This window comes from Nuphar pumila, chromosome 4, assembly GCF_984573655.1.
Source record: "Nuphar pumila chromosome 4, dmNupPumi1.hap1.1, whole genome shotgun sequence".
In the NCBI taxonomy this organism is placed as follows: domain Eukaryota; kingdom Viridiplantae; phylum Streptophyta; class Magnoliopsida; order Nymphaeales; family Nymphaeaceae; genus Nuphar; species Nuphar pumila.
In genome coordinates, this window is record NC_143252.1 from 135,420,483 (window position 1) to 135,437,419 (window position 16,937).

General features: G+C 35.9%; 2 protein-coding genes across 2 annotated transcripts; one reads left to right on the top strand and one right to left on the bottom strand.

Moving 5' to 3' along the window:
• The first annotated feature begins 2,411 nt into the window (after positions 1–2,411).
• On the top strand, positions 2,412–2,864 carry LOC149841176 (uncharacterized). Its single transcript, XM_090005208.1, has one exon. It carries the CDS (start codon positions 2,412–2,414, stop codon positions 2,862–2,864), a length of 453 nt encoding a protein of 150 aa, XP_089861334.1.
• Positions 2,865–3,917: 1,053 nt separating this feature from the next.
• Positions 3,918–8,639, bottom strand: LOC149841177 (uncharacterized). The gene is made up of 6 exons (XM_090004692.1): positions 8,450–8,639; positions 6,892–6,964; positions 5,861–5,954; positions 4,667–4,783; positions 4,525–4,582; positions 3,918–4,444 (listed from the first exon to the last, which is right to left on the bottom strand). The coding sequence occupies exons 1-6, from the start codon at positions 8,480–8,482 to the stop codon at positions 4,025–4,027; spliced, it is 795 nt and encodes a 264-aa protein (XP_089860818.1). The 5' UTR covers positions 8,483–8,639; the 3' UTR covers positions 3,918–4,024.
• Between the last annotated feature and the right edge of the window lie 8,298 nt (positions 8,640–16,937).

Here is a 16,937-nt window from a genome sequence, read left to right on the forward strand (position 1 = left end):
TTATGGCAAGTCAGCACAAAGAAAATAATCAAAAAAAAAAATCGTCAGACTAAACAATTTTATTATTATTATTGTTTTTTTTATTTAAACTAAATTTAAACGAGTATTTTTAAATTTAATAGGAGCAAGGGTTTTTTTTGAAAATTAGAAATTTATTTCGAGTATTAAATGGGAAATATAACTTTTTAGTTATTTTTCATAAATTTCAAACTCGCAAACCCTTTTTAGCAAATAAGTTTTAAAAAGTATACGGGTTATAAAATACTTTATTTTAACCCATTTTCAAAATATGTAAAATATCCAAGGTCAAAGGGGTCTTTTTACCCCTCGGCCTATTTAAGGCCCGAACAAGGCGCAACCGACTCAGATGCGTCGGGTTTTTTTCTCTCTTCATTGTCGGAGCTCCAGATCGATCGGAGACGGCAGCGGTGATGTCGATGGTTTTCGGTCAATTTCCAGCGACGATGACCTATTTCTGCAGTTGGGTTTGACTCTCTCGGTGTAGGCTCCCTTTGTTAGGAAACTCATCGTCGCTCTTTTGTCGGGTCTACCAGAAAATTGGAAAAAATGATTTTTCGGTCGGCCTTCGATGGCGATGGCCCGACTGCCTGGTTGGGTTTGGTCTCCTTACTGTTGGCTCCCTTTGACAAAGGACTCTCGATCTTTCTACTGCCGGAGCACTCAAAAATCAAAAGAAAAGGGGTTTTCGGCCATTCGTCGGTGGCGATGGGCCATCTTTCTATTTGGGTTTGTTTTTTCTGATGCAGGCTCTTTCTGTGCTCAGACCTGAGGTCAAATCGGTTTTTTCCGGTGGTTTGGGGTTTTTCCCTTTCTCTGTTTTTGATTTTCTATTTAGTCAGAGAGCAACAGTGAAAAACAGGCCAGATCCTTTTATTTCTAATTGATCGGTGTTGCCGAAAAAATGGCAGGCGACAGATAACTTTTCGACAACAACAAATATATATACTTATATATGTTTTCCTTTTGTTTTCTTTTCGTTGTTTCTCTATTTTGCTATTTTTCTATTTTTCTATTTTCCCTCATTTGTTTTGATGTACAAAGTCGAACAGGTACAACTCAGTTTTTCTAGTTTTGAATTTCAGAGATAAATAAAATAGGCTGATCTCTGTTTTCCCGGTTGAAGTTTTTAGAGGCAGGCACAGAAGCAAGGTATCTGATCCAGAGACCAAACAGGAAGGCTAAAAACAAAGAAGGAGCAGTAGCTCTTACCTTTTTCGCCTTTTTTTTGTGTGATTACTTCTTCCTTGCAGGTTGAAGGTCACAGCTATTCAAGAGCATCTTGAACCTCTGCTTTGATACCACTGTTGAGGTTGCGCAGCGGAAGTGTTTCGGTTGTGGCGGTAGCAGAGATGTTGAGGAGTGGCAGTAGAGAGAGAGAGTGAAGAAAGAAAGAAGAGAAGGTGCAGATTATTATTTTCTGCTTGGAGGTTTGCTTTGAAGGCTTCACGGTGTGCTGTATCGCATATATTCATAGGGGCTGAATCTCGTGTTTATATATAGCCTTCGGATTTCCTCTCTCGGCTCAGCAGACAGTAGAGAGAATATCAGTGAGTCTGATGTTTTTGATAAACTTAGAGTTTAAATTTTAAATGAAAAAGGTTATTTATAAAACGGACTTAGCTTATTCATGAGCAGGTCTACTCATGGATAAGCACAACGTGCAGCGCATGGCTACACGCACCAACAAAGACCTCGCCATAAGTTTCATCCCACAATGCCAAACCCCTTTGGGACAACTTTCCTTCCACTGTTGATATATAATTCTGTATAGTTTTTGTAATCATTTATGTTTTTATTTTATTTTATACAGGTGGGTGCTCCCTAATCCCTGCATTCTCATAAGAAAAAAAATACCTGAGAAAATAACATGGAAACTTGTCAATTTCAGGATAACTGGTCATTGTCTCTTTGGCCATCCGTTTGATTGTCGGGGGAAACTTTTGAAGAAAGGAGAAATGTTCTCCCATATTCCATGTTATTGTAAGTCCAATGTTTTGCAACTCGTTCTTTATGCTGTTTTCTCGGTCATTCTTTTGAATGTAAAACCTTTCAAATAACGTATTCAGTATTTAACAATTGTCGCTGTTTCACGTATTGCTAACTATGGTAGCACCCATGCATTTCACCACCAGGTGCATATCAAACAAGTGAAGAATTTTCTCTTAGAAAACTTATCGTTCTAAACAGGTTTTATTCACTTTTTTCTGGGGGGAGTCTACTTTCTCACGTTTTTTTCCCAACGGTGCCTAAAAAAACAAAAAACCAACCCCCATTATGACACCGACATGATCGGCATTTCCTTTCCCCTTTACCCAACAACTCAAAACAAACGCAAAACCCCCGTTAGGCCCGTCACCCATTGGCCATTACCCACCCTCTTCCTTGCTCACATGGATGCTCTGCTCTCCCAATTCTCCTTTCTAACAGATGAATCACTCAGAGACAAGAATTTCAAGCCCAAGAGGGTGGAAGATCTCATGCTGGCTTTCGAGAAGGAGGCCATGGCGTCGTGGGCGGCCATGGAGTACGAAGCTGACGAGATGGAGAAAGAGGCCGAGGCTTCCATGAGGGATTTCGAGGCCTACCTGGACGGCCTGATGGTCGACTCCATGAGGGAGTTGGAGAGCCTTAACCTACTCCAGGGTTCAGCCATGACCGAGCTGGGGAGCCTGGTGCAGGGCGCGGAGGCGGCGAAGAGGATGGGGAAGTACATAGTGGGTGCCGCCACCGCTGCTTCCAACAAGTACGTCGACGCTGCTACCGCTACCGTCAAGTCTGCGTGGGCTGGCGTCTCTCGACCTCGTGCCAAGCCCAAGGCTGAGGTTAGAGTCCACCCCAACTGAAGGAGAAGAAGCGAGGAATCTGTCTGAATAATGTGTAATGTGTTGGATCATTTTTTGGATCACACAGTTTCACGATCGTCATCATGATATAAAACATGAAATAAATAAAGAAATTCGGCAGTGTAAATAGCATGATTAACAGACGACCGAAACGGCAACAGGGAGCAAGCATGGCATTTTCCGCATCAGGGTGTTGTGAACAAAAAGTTTGTTGGGGTTACCCATTTCTATCGAAGAAGAACCAACGATATTTGATAATATTAAGAGAGGACCTCTCGCAGGAAAACTGGTTAGGGATTTCCTGTCAAAACGCCATCTTTCTTTTGTTTGATTCTTGCGTGTGTGCGCAGTCGGGCATGTGAGGGAGAATATATATATATATAGAGAGAGAGAGAAGAAGAAGGGAACCATCCAATCAAAGGTCCAAAATAGAACGGCTCCTCATCTCCAATGCTTGAACATCTCATCTATCAAGCTTCATATATTTGTTTTTTATAATTTATTTAATAAAAAATATGCTTTACACAGACTTTACAACCTAGTTATGTTTTTCCAAACATGAAAAATCGATGGCTAGCAATGCATTTAAAACTTTAGTGGGCAATTAATTTTTAACTTTAAATAACACATCCAAACATCGCATATTCATAATCCAAAATATGTCTGAATGATAAAAATTCAATATATAAAGTCCTGTTGATTGAAAACTCAATCGGTAGAGAAGGAACACTAATATCGGTTGTAGATTTTGAACCTTTCTTTGGTTGAACAGTCCTTTCCTGTTAGTGCAGGGCTGATTGAAGTCGATTTAGGTCACTCTGATTTTATTGAAGGATTGGCTTGGCTTGGCTTGATAAAAAAACATTGTGTTATCCTCGGGGGCTGGTTGGGTACAGAATTTGTTGTTATCTGCTAATAATAGGATCATTTGGATCATCTAGGCCCCTCTCTTCTCCTGCAAGGTAATGCCGGATATTTATCAAGATAAGATACGATTTTGCACCACCAAACCACTCATTAATGCAGTCAGAAAAAACCCTTTGCAGAGATCGATAAACAGAACTAAAACTATCTAATTTTGGACATAATGTCGAAACATTGTACAATTTCCCAAGAGGAAATGAGCTTTTTAGTTGCTACAAGTGAAAGAACTTGAAGCTTCACTCTTCATAATTGTCGTAGTCCTCCTCTGGTTCTGGTCTCTTGCTTAGATGCAAGAGTTGTGCTGGCTCGATGTGCATGTTAGCCATATCGTAATGAGGCCAACCCAGGTACTCATGATTGGCCTCCATCTTATTCTCAAGTGCCTCCCCTGCCTCCTTAGATCCCACGCTATCAGTGGAACTCCCCATGACTATGTTGCTAGTAGTACATTCTGCATTTTCTTTTTCTTCAACATGGTCCTCCGATTTCTCTGCTTTAGTAACCTGTTCATCGCCATCATCCTCGGGACACACGCCCGAGTCATCTTCATACTTGTGCAACCTCATATCATCCTCATTTAACCTGCAGCTACGAGCTATTCTGCCCCTTCCTCTGCCTCGTCCACGACCTCTTCCAACATGATGGATCATCATTCCCTGTCATAAGAGTTGTTACCTTTGTTTGAATGATATTAATTTTTGGAATTCTAAAAGAAAGATGATGCGGTAAAGTTTACAGTCTTTGCACGCTTCCCCTCTTCTATGTTGTCAAAATCTCCATTGTTTAATACTTTTCTGTCCAATGAGAAACTAATCAGATGCTTGCTGATGCTACCAAAGATTGGAAGATGAATACATGATCCCAGATGATGAAATTACCTTCTCCTGGTGCCATTTCTTTCAATGCCCATGGGATCTGAGCCACCAATATCTGGGACTTTGTTCACACTCTCCCTCAAGAAATCAAATGCACTGTACATTTGAATGCAGTGTTTTCTAAATCATGGATTATAAAGAACCAATAAAATGTCATTAGTAGGATATATGAATCAATAAACTGTATAGATTGTCCTAACAATCATAAAATTCAGAACAAATTGATAGTAGCTTTGACAAAGTAGATGAGACAAAACAAACATAAGTGTGTCATAGACCATGACATTGGTTCCTAGATGACATGCATGTTTGGCAGAAACCGAAATCCTTAACATTTTCCGTTAACTCTACATATACCACTGGATTTGTACAGCTGGCAGCAAGACTATCACAATTTGATGGTTCTATCCAGGTAAACATATCACTACTTTCTTTTATCCACACACGAAATTTCTCTAAACTGGCTCCCTTTCTTCAGTTGTATCAAATAGACGTGTTATGAAATCACTAAACACCATATCATGACTCTTTGGTGAGTAATACTTCTGAAATTATTCTTTGCAATATGAAAAAAAGAATTGTATAGCCAACCCAATATATAATAAGTTTTGGGTTAACAATATTAGCAAAGAAAATGGTTTAAATCAGGCTAGATCCGTAGGCTGTTTATCAACTTTGGCAAGGCTTGGTCTTTGCCATTCTTCTAACCCAAGTTTGGGTCACTAGTACCTGGATTTCAAATCCAAGTTACGTTTGAGTGAAGTTTGACCAGACAATCCAAAGTTGGAAAGACTGTCTACCAAATGCAATGTTCAATCCAGAAACATACTCTTTATAAGCCTGGCCCTTATCACAATTTTCCACTGCAGAAAGAAATGAAGCTTTTTTTGGCAGCCATAGTGCAGACTTATTCGAGTAGCGATTTGGAAAGTAGTCCACAAAGTTCCACTGCAGAAAGAAATGAAGCTTTTTTGGCAGCCATAGTGAAGACTTATTCGAGTAGCGATATTGTAAAGCTCATGATTGCCTTAAAGGCTTAAACCACACACGTGCTTTCATATTTCAACATTTATAAACTAATCTATGCCACATCTATGTGTAGGATATAAGAAACATGTCAAAAAAGAGGAAGACTTTATACAGCATAAGAATTTTTTATAGAAGAATACAGCATAAGACTTTAAAGTTTAAACTTACAGATGCAAAGAACTCATTGTCTTGGCTCCTCTTTGGAGTGTTATTTCATACGTCCTATCACAAAGATCTTGCAGAAATAACTCCAAAGCTTTTGCTGCAATAAAAAACATAAAGAATTATAAATAGATTAGATAAATCATCTTGAACAAGAGTGCTACAAGCTACAATGGAAGCTTTTATCAGGAAAAAAGCAAAATATCTAAGAATTCTTTTATAAAATGTCAAGAGAATAGCAACAAATAATAACTACAACCTGTGAAAATGATCTTTGGTTTTTTTTCTATTGGTTGAAGACAAGCCCATAAATTGTGGTAGCCTGCCTAGAAGTCTATGCTTCACCCTTCTAGACAATATCTCCATATACAATCTCAAACACGCTCTTCTGATCATCTTATGGTAAAAATTTTCCTCCCCCATCTTATGATACACGTAGAAAAGCTTTTCTACCATTAAAAGGTAAGATGTGCATTGATGGGGATGGGCAAATGAAAAATGCACCTGCATGTGGTAGCACGCACAAAAGGCATCCAAACACGAGAGAGAGAGAGAGAGAGAGAGAGAGAGAGAGAGAGAGAATCTTATCAATCCATGAAGTCATTGAATAGCTAAATATAATTAAGAAGAAACATCAAAAGGGAAAAACATCCCATCTCCCATCAGGCACAAGCTTAAAGTACACAACATTAAGTTCCACTACAATTGACTTGTATAAGAACAAAAGTAGACATGATATTCACGAGCCAAAGGAAGCATATTTGCTCAAGCAATATTTTTGTATGCAACAGACAAAAGAAACCTGCCTTTTTCTTTTTTTCTGAAGTCCAATAAAACCTACCATTACAAGCTCAACAATTATGTCCACACATGCTCATTCCTTGGCAATTGAGAAAATAGGTGATGCAAACAAAGCAAAAGTTTTGTGCTTGCACAAGTTGTAAATACTTATTAGGGAGAAATTTAGCTTTAATACACCAAAAATATGATTGGATTTTGATAACCTTTTTTATAGGAGTTGGATTTTGATAACTTACACACTAGGACAGGTACCGCAAGTGCAATCTTGCCAACATCCTCATCAGCTTGCATTATCTTCTTTATCCGTGACTGTGAAAAGAACATGAATGAACAAAACAATTAAACTCAGTAATCTATGGCAAAAAATGCAAAAGTGATGAAAAACCAACTGGTCAATTTTGATGCTTTAGCTATTTCATGGAGCAAGATCTATGATCCGTGCAATAGCATATGGTACTTGAGGCCTGCACATATTCTCTGTTCTTAGAGAAAGCAAACAAACTGTTTCTTTATAGAAGCTTATGTGTTTCTGTTTACCATCTGCAGAATTGATTGCTCGATGACTCTTACAGTAAATAATAGTTTCCAGAAATATCACTTGTTAATATACATTATCAGTAAAGTCAAAAATACCTCACTGAGATTGTAATCAACAGTCATGTTTGAAAGGGACAGAACAGATAAACAGGTGTTGGAGAAAGTACAAAGATTTGTTCTTGCAAAATGAAAACATGTAAGGATCAAAGAATATGAGATTCTTCCATTTTTTACGAATAAAAACAAACTTAGCTGCAGCAGTCACACAACACCAAGATTCGATGAGTTCCCCTGCCCACGCCTCTGAAAACGCAAAAGGCTACTCATTGTGCGTCCTAGTTAAGAAAAAATTGTTCGCATCTGCTATATTGCTGACCCCCATGGGCAATTAGGGCCAATTTAGGAGTCCAAGTTTTTGAAACGTACACAGAAATAACCACAGTACATCCACCAGAGATCTTGAGAAAAAATTGCAGAACGCCTAAACTCATAGGTGAAAAGGTGATTCTCTCTTCGTATCATGGGCTGTGCATCAATCGGATTCCTTGATTGATTCAGCCTCCAGAGGAGCGTCTGTATGACAAAAATTGCATTCCCTCATCTGATCGGATCCGGGCATCGACTTGACCGTCAATGCAAATCACCAATTGTTCAGGAAATAAGTCATCTTTAGGGCCATTGCAAACGAGGCAGGCATCCCTTGTGATTCAGATCCTCTACAAACTCAATAGCAAAATCGGTTGAGAAGCTCCCTATCGCATACTACTACGATCAATTTGGGTCGCAAAGGACATCGCCCTATAACAACATGCATCTTTCACGCTGAATAACCCCAAAGCCCCACCAATTTCTACGTTTCTTACGCCATCTCCGTTGATCCTCACAGACCGAACCAAAACGAGCCAAAAGAAGACGAAACCCAGAAATCCGTAGCATCAAAAACGCCAAAATCAGGAATATCTACAAAGATCCGGATCGCCAATCTCGAAGCTGTTCTACCTTTCCCATTTACCGCATCAAAAAAAGAGAAAAAATTAACGATCATGACTAACTTATGCACACGAATTGCAAGCCCTAATTTCTCGACCACCAGATTTTGGGGCAAAAAACCGAACCAGCGAAAGAAGAAGATTCTTTCCAACATCAAGAAAAGGTAGAAAAAATTCAGATCTCGACTTCGATTCCGGAAAAGGAAAAAGATTCAGATCTCGATTTCGATTCAGAAAAAAAAAATAAAGAAAGGGAATCGAATCGTACCGCGGGGAAACGGGTGCCGAGCTTCTTCCTCATCTTGCTACCGACGATCCCTTCTTCCTCCTCACCTGTCGTTCCTCATAGACCACACCAGAGAGAGAGAGTTTCGGATCTCGAAGTTGGGCGTTTGGCTCATGGACTTACAGTAATCGCCATTAACTTTTTCTCCATCGCCACCGATAATGGCGGAGGAAATATTTACTCTGAAATACTTTCATTTTCTTCTTTTTTATTTTTATTTTTATTTTTTAATCTCAAGTGAGAGTGCGTTGTTACGGACTTTGGCAATATTGACAGGGAATGCCCTCCATGTTGATCAAAAATACGCCTCTCACTATTGTTCTACGGTGAACTAATGGAGGGTGTGTTGGTCAAAAAGGGTTGTTTGTCGCGTTCCAACTGCAATTTCTTTTCCCTTCTTTTTCTTTTTCGGTGCGGCCCGTGCCCGTGCCCGTGGGTGAAATAAAACCCCACTGATGTGAGGCACACGTTTTCATATGAAGATTTTTTTATTATTGATGAAGACTTTTTCTTTTTTATAATTGGACGAAGTAGGGATGGCATGGACCGGGGCGGGGCGGGGCGGGGGACAAGGTCTCCACCCCAGGTTTTGATTTTAGCATCCCCATTTCATGTCCTCCATTCCCAGTCTAGATGGGATGAGGCGGGCCGGCCCATTTTTTCCCTTGGTCCATTGAAGCAAACTTTTTACTATACCACCCTAATTGTGTTTAGATGTACTTGTTATCCTTACCTTGTGCCATATAACTCTTCAAAATTGGCTACTATGATTAAAACTTATGTTTTCATTAAATACAGAATTAACTACAAAGGTTATTTATGTCTTGACTCGGTGCTAAATAAGGTATATATATATATATATATATCAAGACATGTCACTTTTGATTAATCAAAATTTCTTTAAGCTGGTACCAATTGTCCTGTCACCTTAAAAAAAAGTTTCTAATTGTTTACGATTTCAAGAACTACCAATAACCTTCGAGAAAAAATTACCTAATTCCACCATTATCCTACTAGGTCCTTTTCATAAAAAGAGTCCTGCCGTGCTTGATTGCTCTTCACTCATGCATACCTTCTCTGTGCAAGAAACTGCTTGTCTTGACCATAGTTTACCTCACTCACTAATTCTTAATCCAGTCCAGAAAACTAGTCTCCCATAGGTTCAACTAGACCTGAATTAAGTACTTATTTAGGGATAAATTTGGTCGTTGATCCTACTACTGAAGAGACTCATCAACCCATTAGGACCCATCCCATGGTTACTAGGTCTCTAGATAAAACCTTGAAAATGACTTTTTTTATCCACAATATCTCTTAAACATTGTTATGATAAGTGAGTTGTCACAAGAGTCTGAGCCAAAAACCTATGTTGAAGTTATTACAGATAAGAAGTGGAAAACATTTATAAGAAAGAGTTTGATGCCTTGATCAGAAATGAAACATGGACCTTTACCTAAAACTTGGTTGAATGTAGATGAATCTACAAGATCAAGAGGTATATTGATGGGTCTATTGCCAGATATAAATCAAGACTTGATTGCTACTAGGTACAGTAAACAAGAAGGAATTAACTCTTTTGATACCTTTAGACGAATGGCCAAACCTACTACTGTCAGAATTGTTTTGTCTCTTGTCGTGAGCTTTGGTTGGTTCATACAACAATTAGATGTGAACAATGATTTTCTACATGGGTACCTTCAAGAAAAAGTATACATGACTCAACAATAAGGTTTTGAGAAGAGTTAGTGTCCCAATTATGTTTGCAAACTTAATCACACTCTGTACGAGTTAAAACAAGCTCCTAGAGCCAGGTTCGAACTGTTGCATGACTATATGACTCAATTGGGCTTTGTTGAGACAAAGTTCGACATGTCTCTATTTATTAAAAATGTAGGGATATTATACTATTTGTCCTTGTGTATGTTGATAACATCATTGTAACAAAAAACTCTTATATAGAAGTTCATAGTCTGATAAATGAGTTTGGAATTTTTTTTTTATCAAAAATCTGGGTTCTCTACGATACTTTCTGAGAATAGTGAATGTTCTCTCATCAAATGGATTGATTCTTTAAAAAGAAATATATTATAAATGTGCTTAAAAGGAGCCATATGCTAGAAGCCAAACTGTTACTAGACGAGTAGTAGTTAACGTCACCCTGTTTAAATTTGAAGGAGAACCATTTGAAGATGTCACTCATTATCGAAGCATCATTGAGGCACTTTAATATATCATGTTTACCCATCCAGATATTGCATATGTCATAAATAAAGTTATACCTACTCCAACTTAAGACCACTGGAATCATGTTAAAAGAAGTCTTTGATATCTTAAGGGAATTGTGATGCATGGTCTTCATATTCATAAAGTAAATTGTTACAATTACCAGGGTATGCTGATGGTGATTAGGCAGGGTGCCCAGATGATAGGTGCTCAATTGGTAGCTACCTTAACTTCCTTGTAACAAATTTACTCTCTTAGAACTCATCAAAGCAATAAATTGTTGCTAAATCCAACATTGAAGTTGAATATAAGGCTTTAGCAAGAGTTGTGTCTGAGCTTACATGGTTGGGGTACCTTCTGCGTGAACTGTATATTGAACAAGAAGAAACTTCTGTCATATGGTGTGATAACCTCGGGACCACATATCTTGCTGCAAATCCAGTATTTCATGCTTGTATGAAGTATAATGAAATAGACTTTCACTTTGTGCATGAAAAAATCAAAAAGAGAGAGCTTCAAGTCAGGTTTCTTGCATCAGAAGCTCAGTTACCCGATATTTTGACTATGCCTCTACCCACATGACATTTTGAAGCCATTTGAGCCAAGCTCAATCTCACTTTCGGAGAGATGAGCTTGTTGGGGGATGTTGAAGATCAAGGTCCATCTAAGACTCCTGATTTCAAGAAACCTTTTCAAAACAATTCTCATAGGAGTCCTAATCATGAAGGTTGTCTCCATGAAGAATCTCATAAGAGTCCAATTAAAAAAAAGTTATCTACGTGAAAGAACGAATTGTAAAAGAACTTGTAAGATTGGGGAACTAAAGAGTTCTTGGAATAGGGAAACTTCAATTTACCTATTTTCTATGGTATCTAAATGAAAGTCTATAGATGAAGATAAAAAAATTGTCTTTTAATTTTGTTTTGTTTTATATTATCTAGTTTAAAGATGAAAAACATTTATATATATTTTGTGTAATGGAACACTTTCCCTCATTTTGTATTAGCTTTAAGTTGTTCCTCTTTTTGTTATTTTGGTTTAGGTAGGGATGAAAAACATTTATCATATATTTTTTGATATGCCTAAGTTTTTTATAACTCATATTATGTGTATGTCATGATTAATGCAATGCAATGCAATGCAATGCAATTTATGCATGCTTTCTTTGTTATAATTTTAAAATGTATGTTTACGCTCATTTTTATCATGTGAACTTGGTTTATTTTATATTTAATGAACAATTATGTTCTCTCGCATTAGGAAAATGAGACATGAAGATGAAGACATTATACTTGTATTATTATAGATTATGGTACTTTTTCTTATGAACTAATACCAAACAAATTATATGACAAATGTTGTTCATGATTTCATTCATAAGAGAGTGGATGTTGTACGGGACTTGTTATGTGGACATCCTTGAAATTGCTTTGATTTACTATGCATGGAGCTTAAAACATTTCAACAATTATGTAATATATTGTGAACAAAGGGTTTGTTATGTAATCGATGATATGTGATAGTTGAAGTGCAAGTTGTTATTTTCTTGTTTATATTGGGGCATAATGAATGCAATCGAGCCATTCAATATGTATTTTAGCATTCTGGTGAAACTATTAGCAGATATTTTAATGGAGTATTAGATGCAATTTGTGCACTTAGACCAAAGTATATTCAAATGCCAGAATTCCACCAAAAATAAGTGGCAACCCTCGGTTCTACCCATATGTAGGCAAATTTTTTATAGGACATCTTAATTTATAATAATTATAGGTCTAAAATAATATTCTTGTTTTGCATGATTGTATTGGTGTCATTGACAGGACTCGTATACTTTTATGTGTACAAATAAAAGAGCAAGCACGATTTTATAATTGAAAGAATCAACTCACACAAAATGTGATGTCTGCGGTAGGTTTTGATCTAAAGTTTCACTATGTATTGGCTGGATGGTAGGGTTTAACATCTGATTCAAGAATTTTATATGATGCACTTGATAAAAGAGATGACCCACTCCAAGTACCTCAAGGTATATTTTCAAATCTATTTTTTTTATATGATCTCATTGGTGTATTGACATGTTTTTTTACATATTTTCATATGTATAGGAAAGTACTACCTTGTAGATCTAGGTTATCCCAATATAACCAAATTCTTATCAATGTTTAGAAAAACCCGATACCATTTGCAAGAATACACAAAGCCTAGAACTCATCTACCCAAAAAGAAGGAATAAATATTCAATTATTGTTATGCATCATCGAGGAATGTTGTTGAGCACACATTTGGTTTATTGAAAGATCATTTTCCTATGCTTAAAACATCTTAACGATACAAGTATGAGACACAAGTAAATATAGTGCTTGCAGCATGTGTACTTCAAAATTTTATTCTTGACCAAAACCTAAATGTTGACCAGTTTGAACCAGATGATGTCACAAGAAACCTGAGTCATCATCTAGATGAAGAAACTGAAGTCATCTCTCGAAGTGTCGAGTGAGGAAGCAACAAAGTTCTTTACGAATTGCAAACATGCTTTGAAGGGAATACCATCTTCCAATTACTTGATTTATAAAAAAAATTACTTTTGAGAAACTATGATTGTAATGCTAAGACAATGAATGTTAAATTTTTATAGTTTTTTAAAGTTTTATGACTTTGATTTTAATGATTGAACTACGTATGTGTTATGAGATGAATTGTAATGCTAATTATGCTTGTTACAGCTGGTTCTATAAAATGTAAACCTGAAAGGAGGGAAGTTGATATGCTAAATATAAACCTGATAGTGATTTGCAGGATGCAATAGTGGTGGAAATGAGGTTGTTGGTCTGCTTATATGCAGAATCTTTGTGGCCCCTTTTGAATTTTGCTGCTAAGGAATAAACCAGTGTTGTGAAAAGCGTTAAGACGTAGCGAGGCGCTCCACCAAAATCTGAGGCGAGGCATAAAGCGTAAGGCGCAAATTTTTTTTAAAACTTAAAAAAACTATAAAAAAAATATCTAAAATTATAAATAAATAAAGAAATCTTTATTGATGAAGCAACAACCAAAAGGAAATAAAAAATCTCAAATAAATACTGAAAAAATATGAGATTAACATATAAAAGTAACATTAATACAACAACTTGATCTATGTAAGTATCTAAAAAATAAAACATGGGCATTTATTAAATAAAAAATTAACATTAACAACAAAATGCATCTTAGAATTAACAATACAATGTCATAATTAGAAAATGCATGTTAGCATTAACAACCAAATGTTAATATATTTGTCCAAAACTCTTCAAAATGAGAGTGTTAACATTCACAATTGCAATTGAAAGACCTAAAAAAAACATATAAATAGCTATAGCTCTATTATATGAATTAAGGTCTAGGCTCTTCTTGTGTCTCGTTATCATCAATATCTAAGTCTTCAATGTCATCATCTGAGAAATTCATATAAATAGGTTCTCCTTCATCTTCATTCTCTCACTCTTCATCATCTGCACTTTCTTCCTCCACATCCTCGATCACTTCTTTTGCTTTTCTTTTTCTTGTAATAAAAAATCATATATTAAATATTTATTTTATGTAATTAAAAAAATATATTTATATGCATAGCAAGGTGAAAGGAATTTAGCTTTACCTTGATCTCTTGAAGACCTGTCTTGCCTAGAACTAGTTTGTGAATCATGAGGTGAAGTGACTTTTTCAATACGCACATGCTCAATGGCATTTATGTCGAAGTTCAGATCCAACCATGAATCCTCCAACCAATTGGGATCACTAGGCAACACTGGATCTTCCTTCTCCATAATCCACTCATCGTCTGAGTCTATATGATCTAGACATATAGGGTCTTTGGTAGCCCTCCTCCTCATATTTCTCTCTTAATTTCATAGTGTACATTACAAAAACTAATGCATTTATCTTCTTTTGTTCAAGTCTATTATTTCGTTTTGTATGCACCTATAATTTCAAATCATTGATAATTAATTATAAGATAATTACACTTATAAAAATATATTTTAAAAATAAAATACAAAGTCACAAACCAATGAGAAAGTACTTTAATTCCTCTCACAACCCAATACACTGCATGTCAAACTTAGAATTCGAATAGCAAAATTCATCAACTAAGGATTTTTGTGCCCAGATGAACTCCACCAATCAGCTGCATTCAAATAAAATAATACAAAATTGATAAAAATATTAAGAATGTCATAATTAACAAAAACATAAAAAAATATTAACAAATAACAACATAATTACAAACTTACCAGGACTTTTTAATTTTCTTGTTGTAATAGTTGTCTCTCTACCAAACAACCATTTTTCCTTTTTAAATGCATTGATTTATGTTATAATTTTCAACCAAACATTTGCATCAGAAACCAATTTTTTAACGCAACCATAAAAGCCACTCATAACTTCTCCATCCGGGTTGAAGTTGTCATCATAATGAAAAAGTGGATTTAAATAATAGGCAGCTGCATGCAAAGGCTTATGAAGTTGCAAGTCCCATCGTCTATCAATGATATCCCAAATAGGTTTATATTTTCTTTCAACCTTGTCAAGGTTTAAAGCAATTTTCTCATTTGCTCTATCCATTGCCTTGTACAAAAATCCTATAGCAGGTTCATCTGCATCAACTAATCACAACACTTCCACGAGAGGTAGTATAGCTTTAATTGCATATGATATGACATCCCAAAACTTATGATCATTAAGAACAATATGAAAAATGTTCTTATATGATTTAAAATTTGAAGATAAGAACATCGACTTCAACTCTTTCTTATAACATCCAATACTATGAAGCGTGAGATATGTTGTGGCAAAATGAGTGACAGCTGGACGTAGAAGTTTTTTCTTCTTTGTGAACTTTCTCATTAAATTTAATACCCATGCATGACTATAAATATATCTTGTAATTTTTTTTGCCTTTTCCCCTATATCTTTAAAAATTAATATATTTTCAATATCTTTTAACATAAGATCCAAGCAATGCACCGCACATGATGTCCAAAAATATATTTTTTCTGTTGTTAACATATTCTCAGCTGTCACATAATTTGGTGCATTATCTGTAATGAATTGCACCACAATTACTTTCACCAACTTTTTTAACAACTTCTTCAAACAACTTATACAAATTTGCACTAGTTTTTTTCATGTTGCTGATGTCGACGGACTTTAAAAATACTGTCCCAGATGAGTTGTTCACAAGAAAATCAATTAAGTTTCTTTCTTTTTCGTGTGTCCAACCATTTGTCATAATACTGCAACCGGCCTTTGGCCATTCCTTTTTAAACTCTTTTAAAATTTTATGAGTACAATCTACCTCATTTTTCAAAATCCATGTTTGATCTCATGATAAGGAGGTGATTTGAACTCTCACCCATAATTTGCAATAACTTTTACTATTACACTAAAATATGAATTTTTGCAAAGATTAAATGATAAAACATTTGAATAAAAAAATCTACCAATGACACTACATATATTTCTTCTTTCATCCCTTTTGAAAGCAGTGTTTATTGTGGTTTGTCATGCTTCTTTATTCACAAAGAGGTCCATAGGACCACCTATGCTTGTTTTTGCATCACTGCATGATCAACTGGTTTTTTTGTTCACATTATCGTCTGTTGATGATCCAAAATAAACACTTTATCTGATATCCAACTTGTTTTGTTCTTCCTCTTGTTTTTGTTACTTTTGATCCCTTAAATGATTCTAAAAAAAAAATCACATCAGGTGGAACCGCTTCACGCATGCTTACACCATGTTTTGTGCCAGCTAAGTGATGCTTTAACCTATAGATGCCTCATGTAGTCTGTTTATGACAGTAATTGCAAATTACATGTCCTACGAGTTTGGGATCTTTAGTAGGATTTGAAACTTTAGCTCCATGATCCCATCCTATATCTTTTCTCATTGTTCAACTGCAAAAATGCATATAAGAAAATATATATTAACACAAAAAATTAGATTCATATTCAATAAGAATCAACATATACAACTTTGAAAACTAATTAAATATAATTTGTCATGGCAAAGAAGAAATTAGATATTTCTGTCACATTTATTTTTCATCCACATTCTCTAGTGCTCATGTGCATGCACATGCATTCATATATTAATTCAAAATCACTACAATTATCTGTTGACGATACTGAGGCACCCATAGGTAAAAAAATGCACTTCCATACCAACCTTGGTGTTTAATTAGTTGTCACATGGTAGAAATTGACTGAGC

What these genes read in the sequence shown, in the direction of transcription:
- LOC149841177 (XM_090004692.1), bottom strand. Translation starts at nt 8,482, where the DNA reads ATGAGGAAGAAGCTCGGCACCCGTTTCCCCGCG. An exon ending in TGCGGTACCTGTCCTAGTGT is followed by an intron (nt 5,955 to 6,891) that starts GTAAGTTATCAA and finishes TTTTTATTGCAG; the next exon opens with CAAAAGCTTTGGAGTTATTT. An exon ending in ACAATGAGTTCTTTGCATCT is followed by an intron (nt 4,784 to 5,860) that starts GTAAGTTTAAAC and finishes TCCATGATTTAG; the next exon opens with AAAACACTGCATTCAAATGT.
- LOC149841176 (XM_090005208.1), top strand. Translation starts at nt 2,412, where the DNA reads ATGGATGCTCTGCTCTCCCAATTCTCCTTTCTAACAGATGAATCACTC.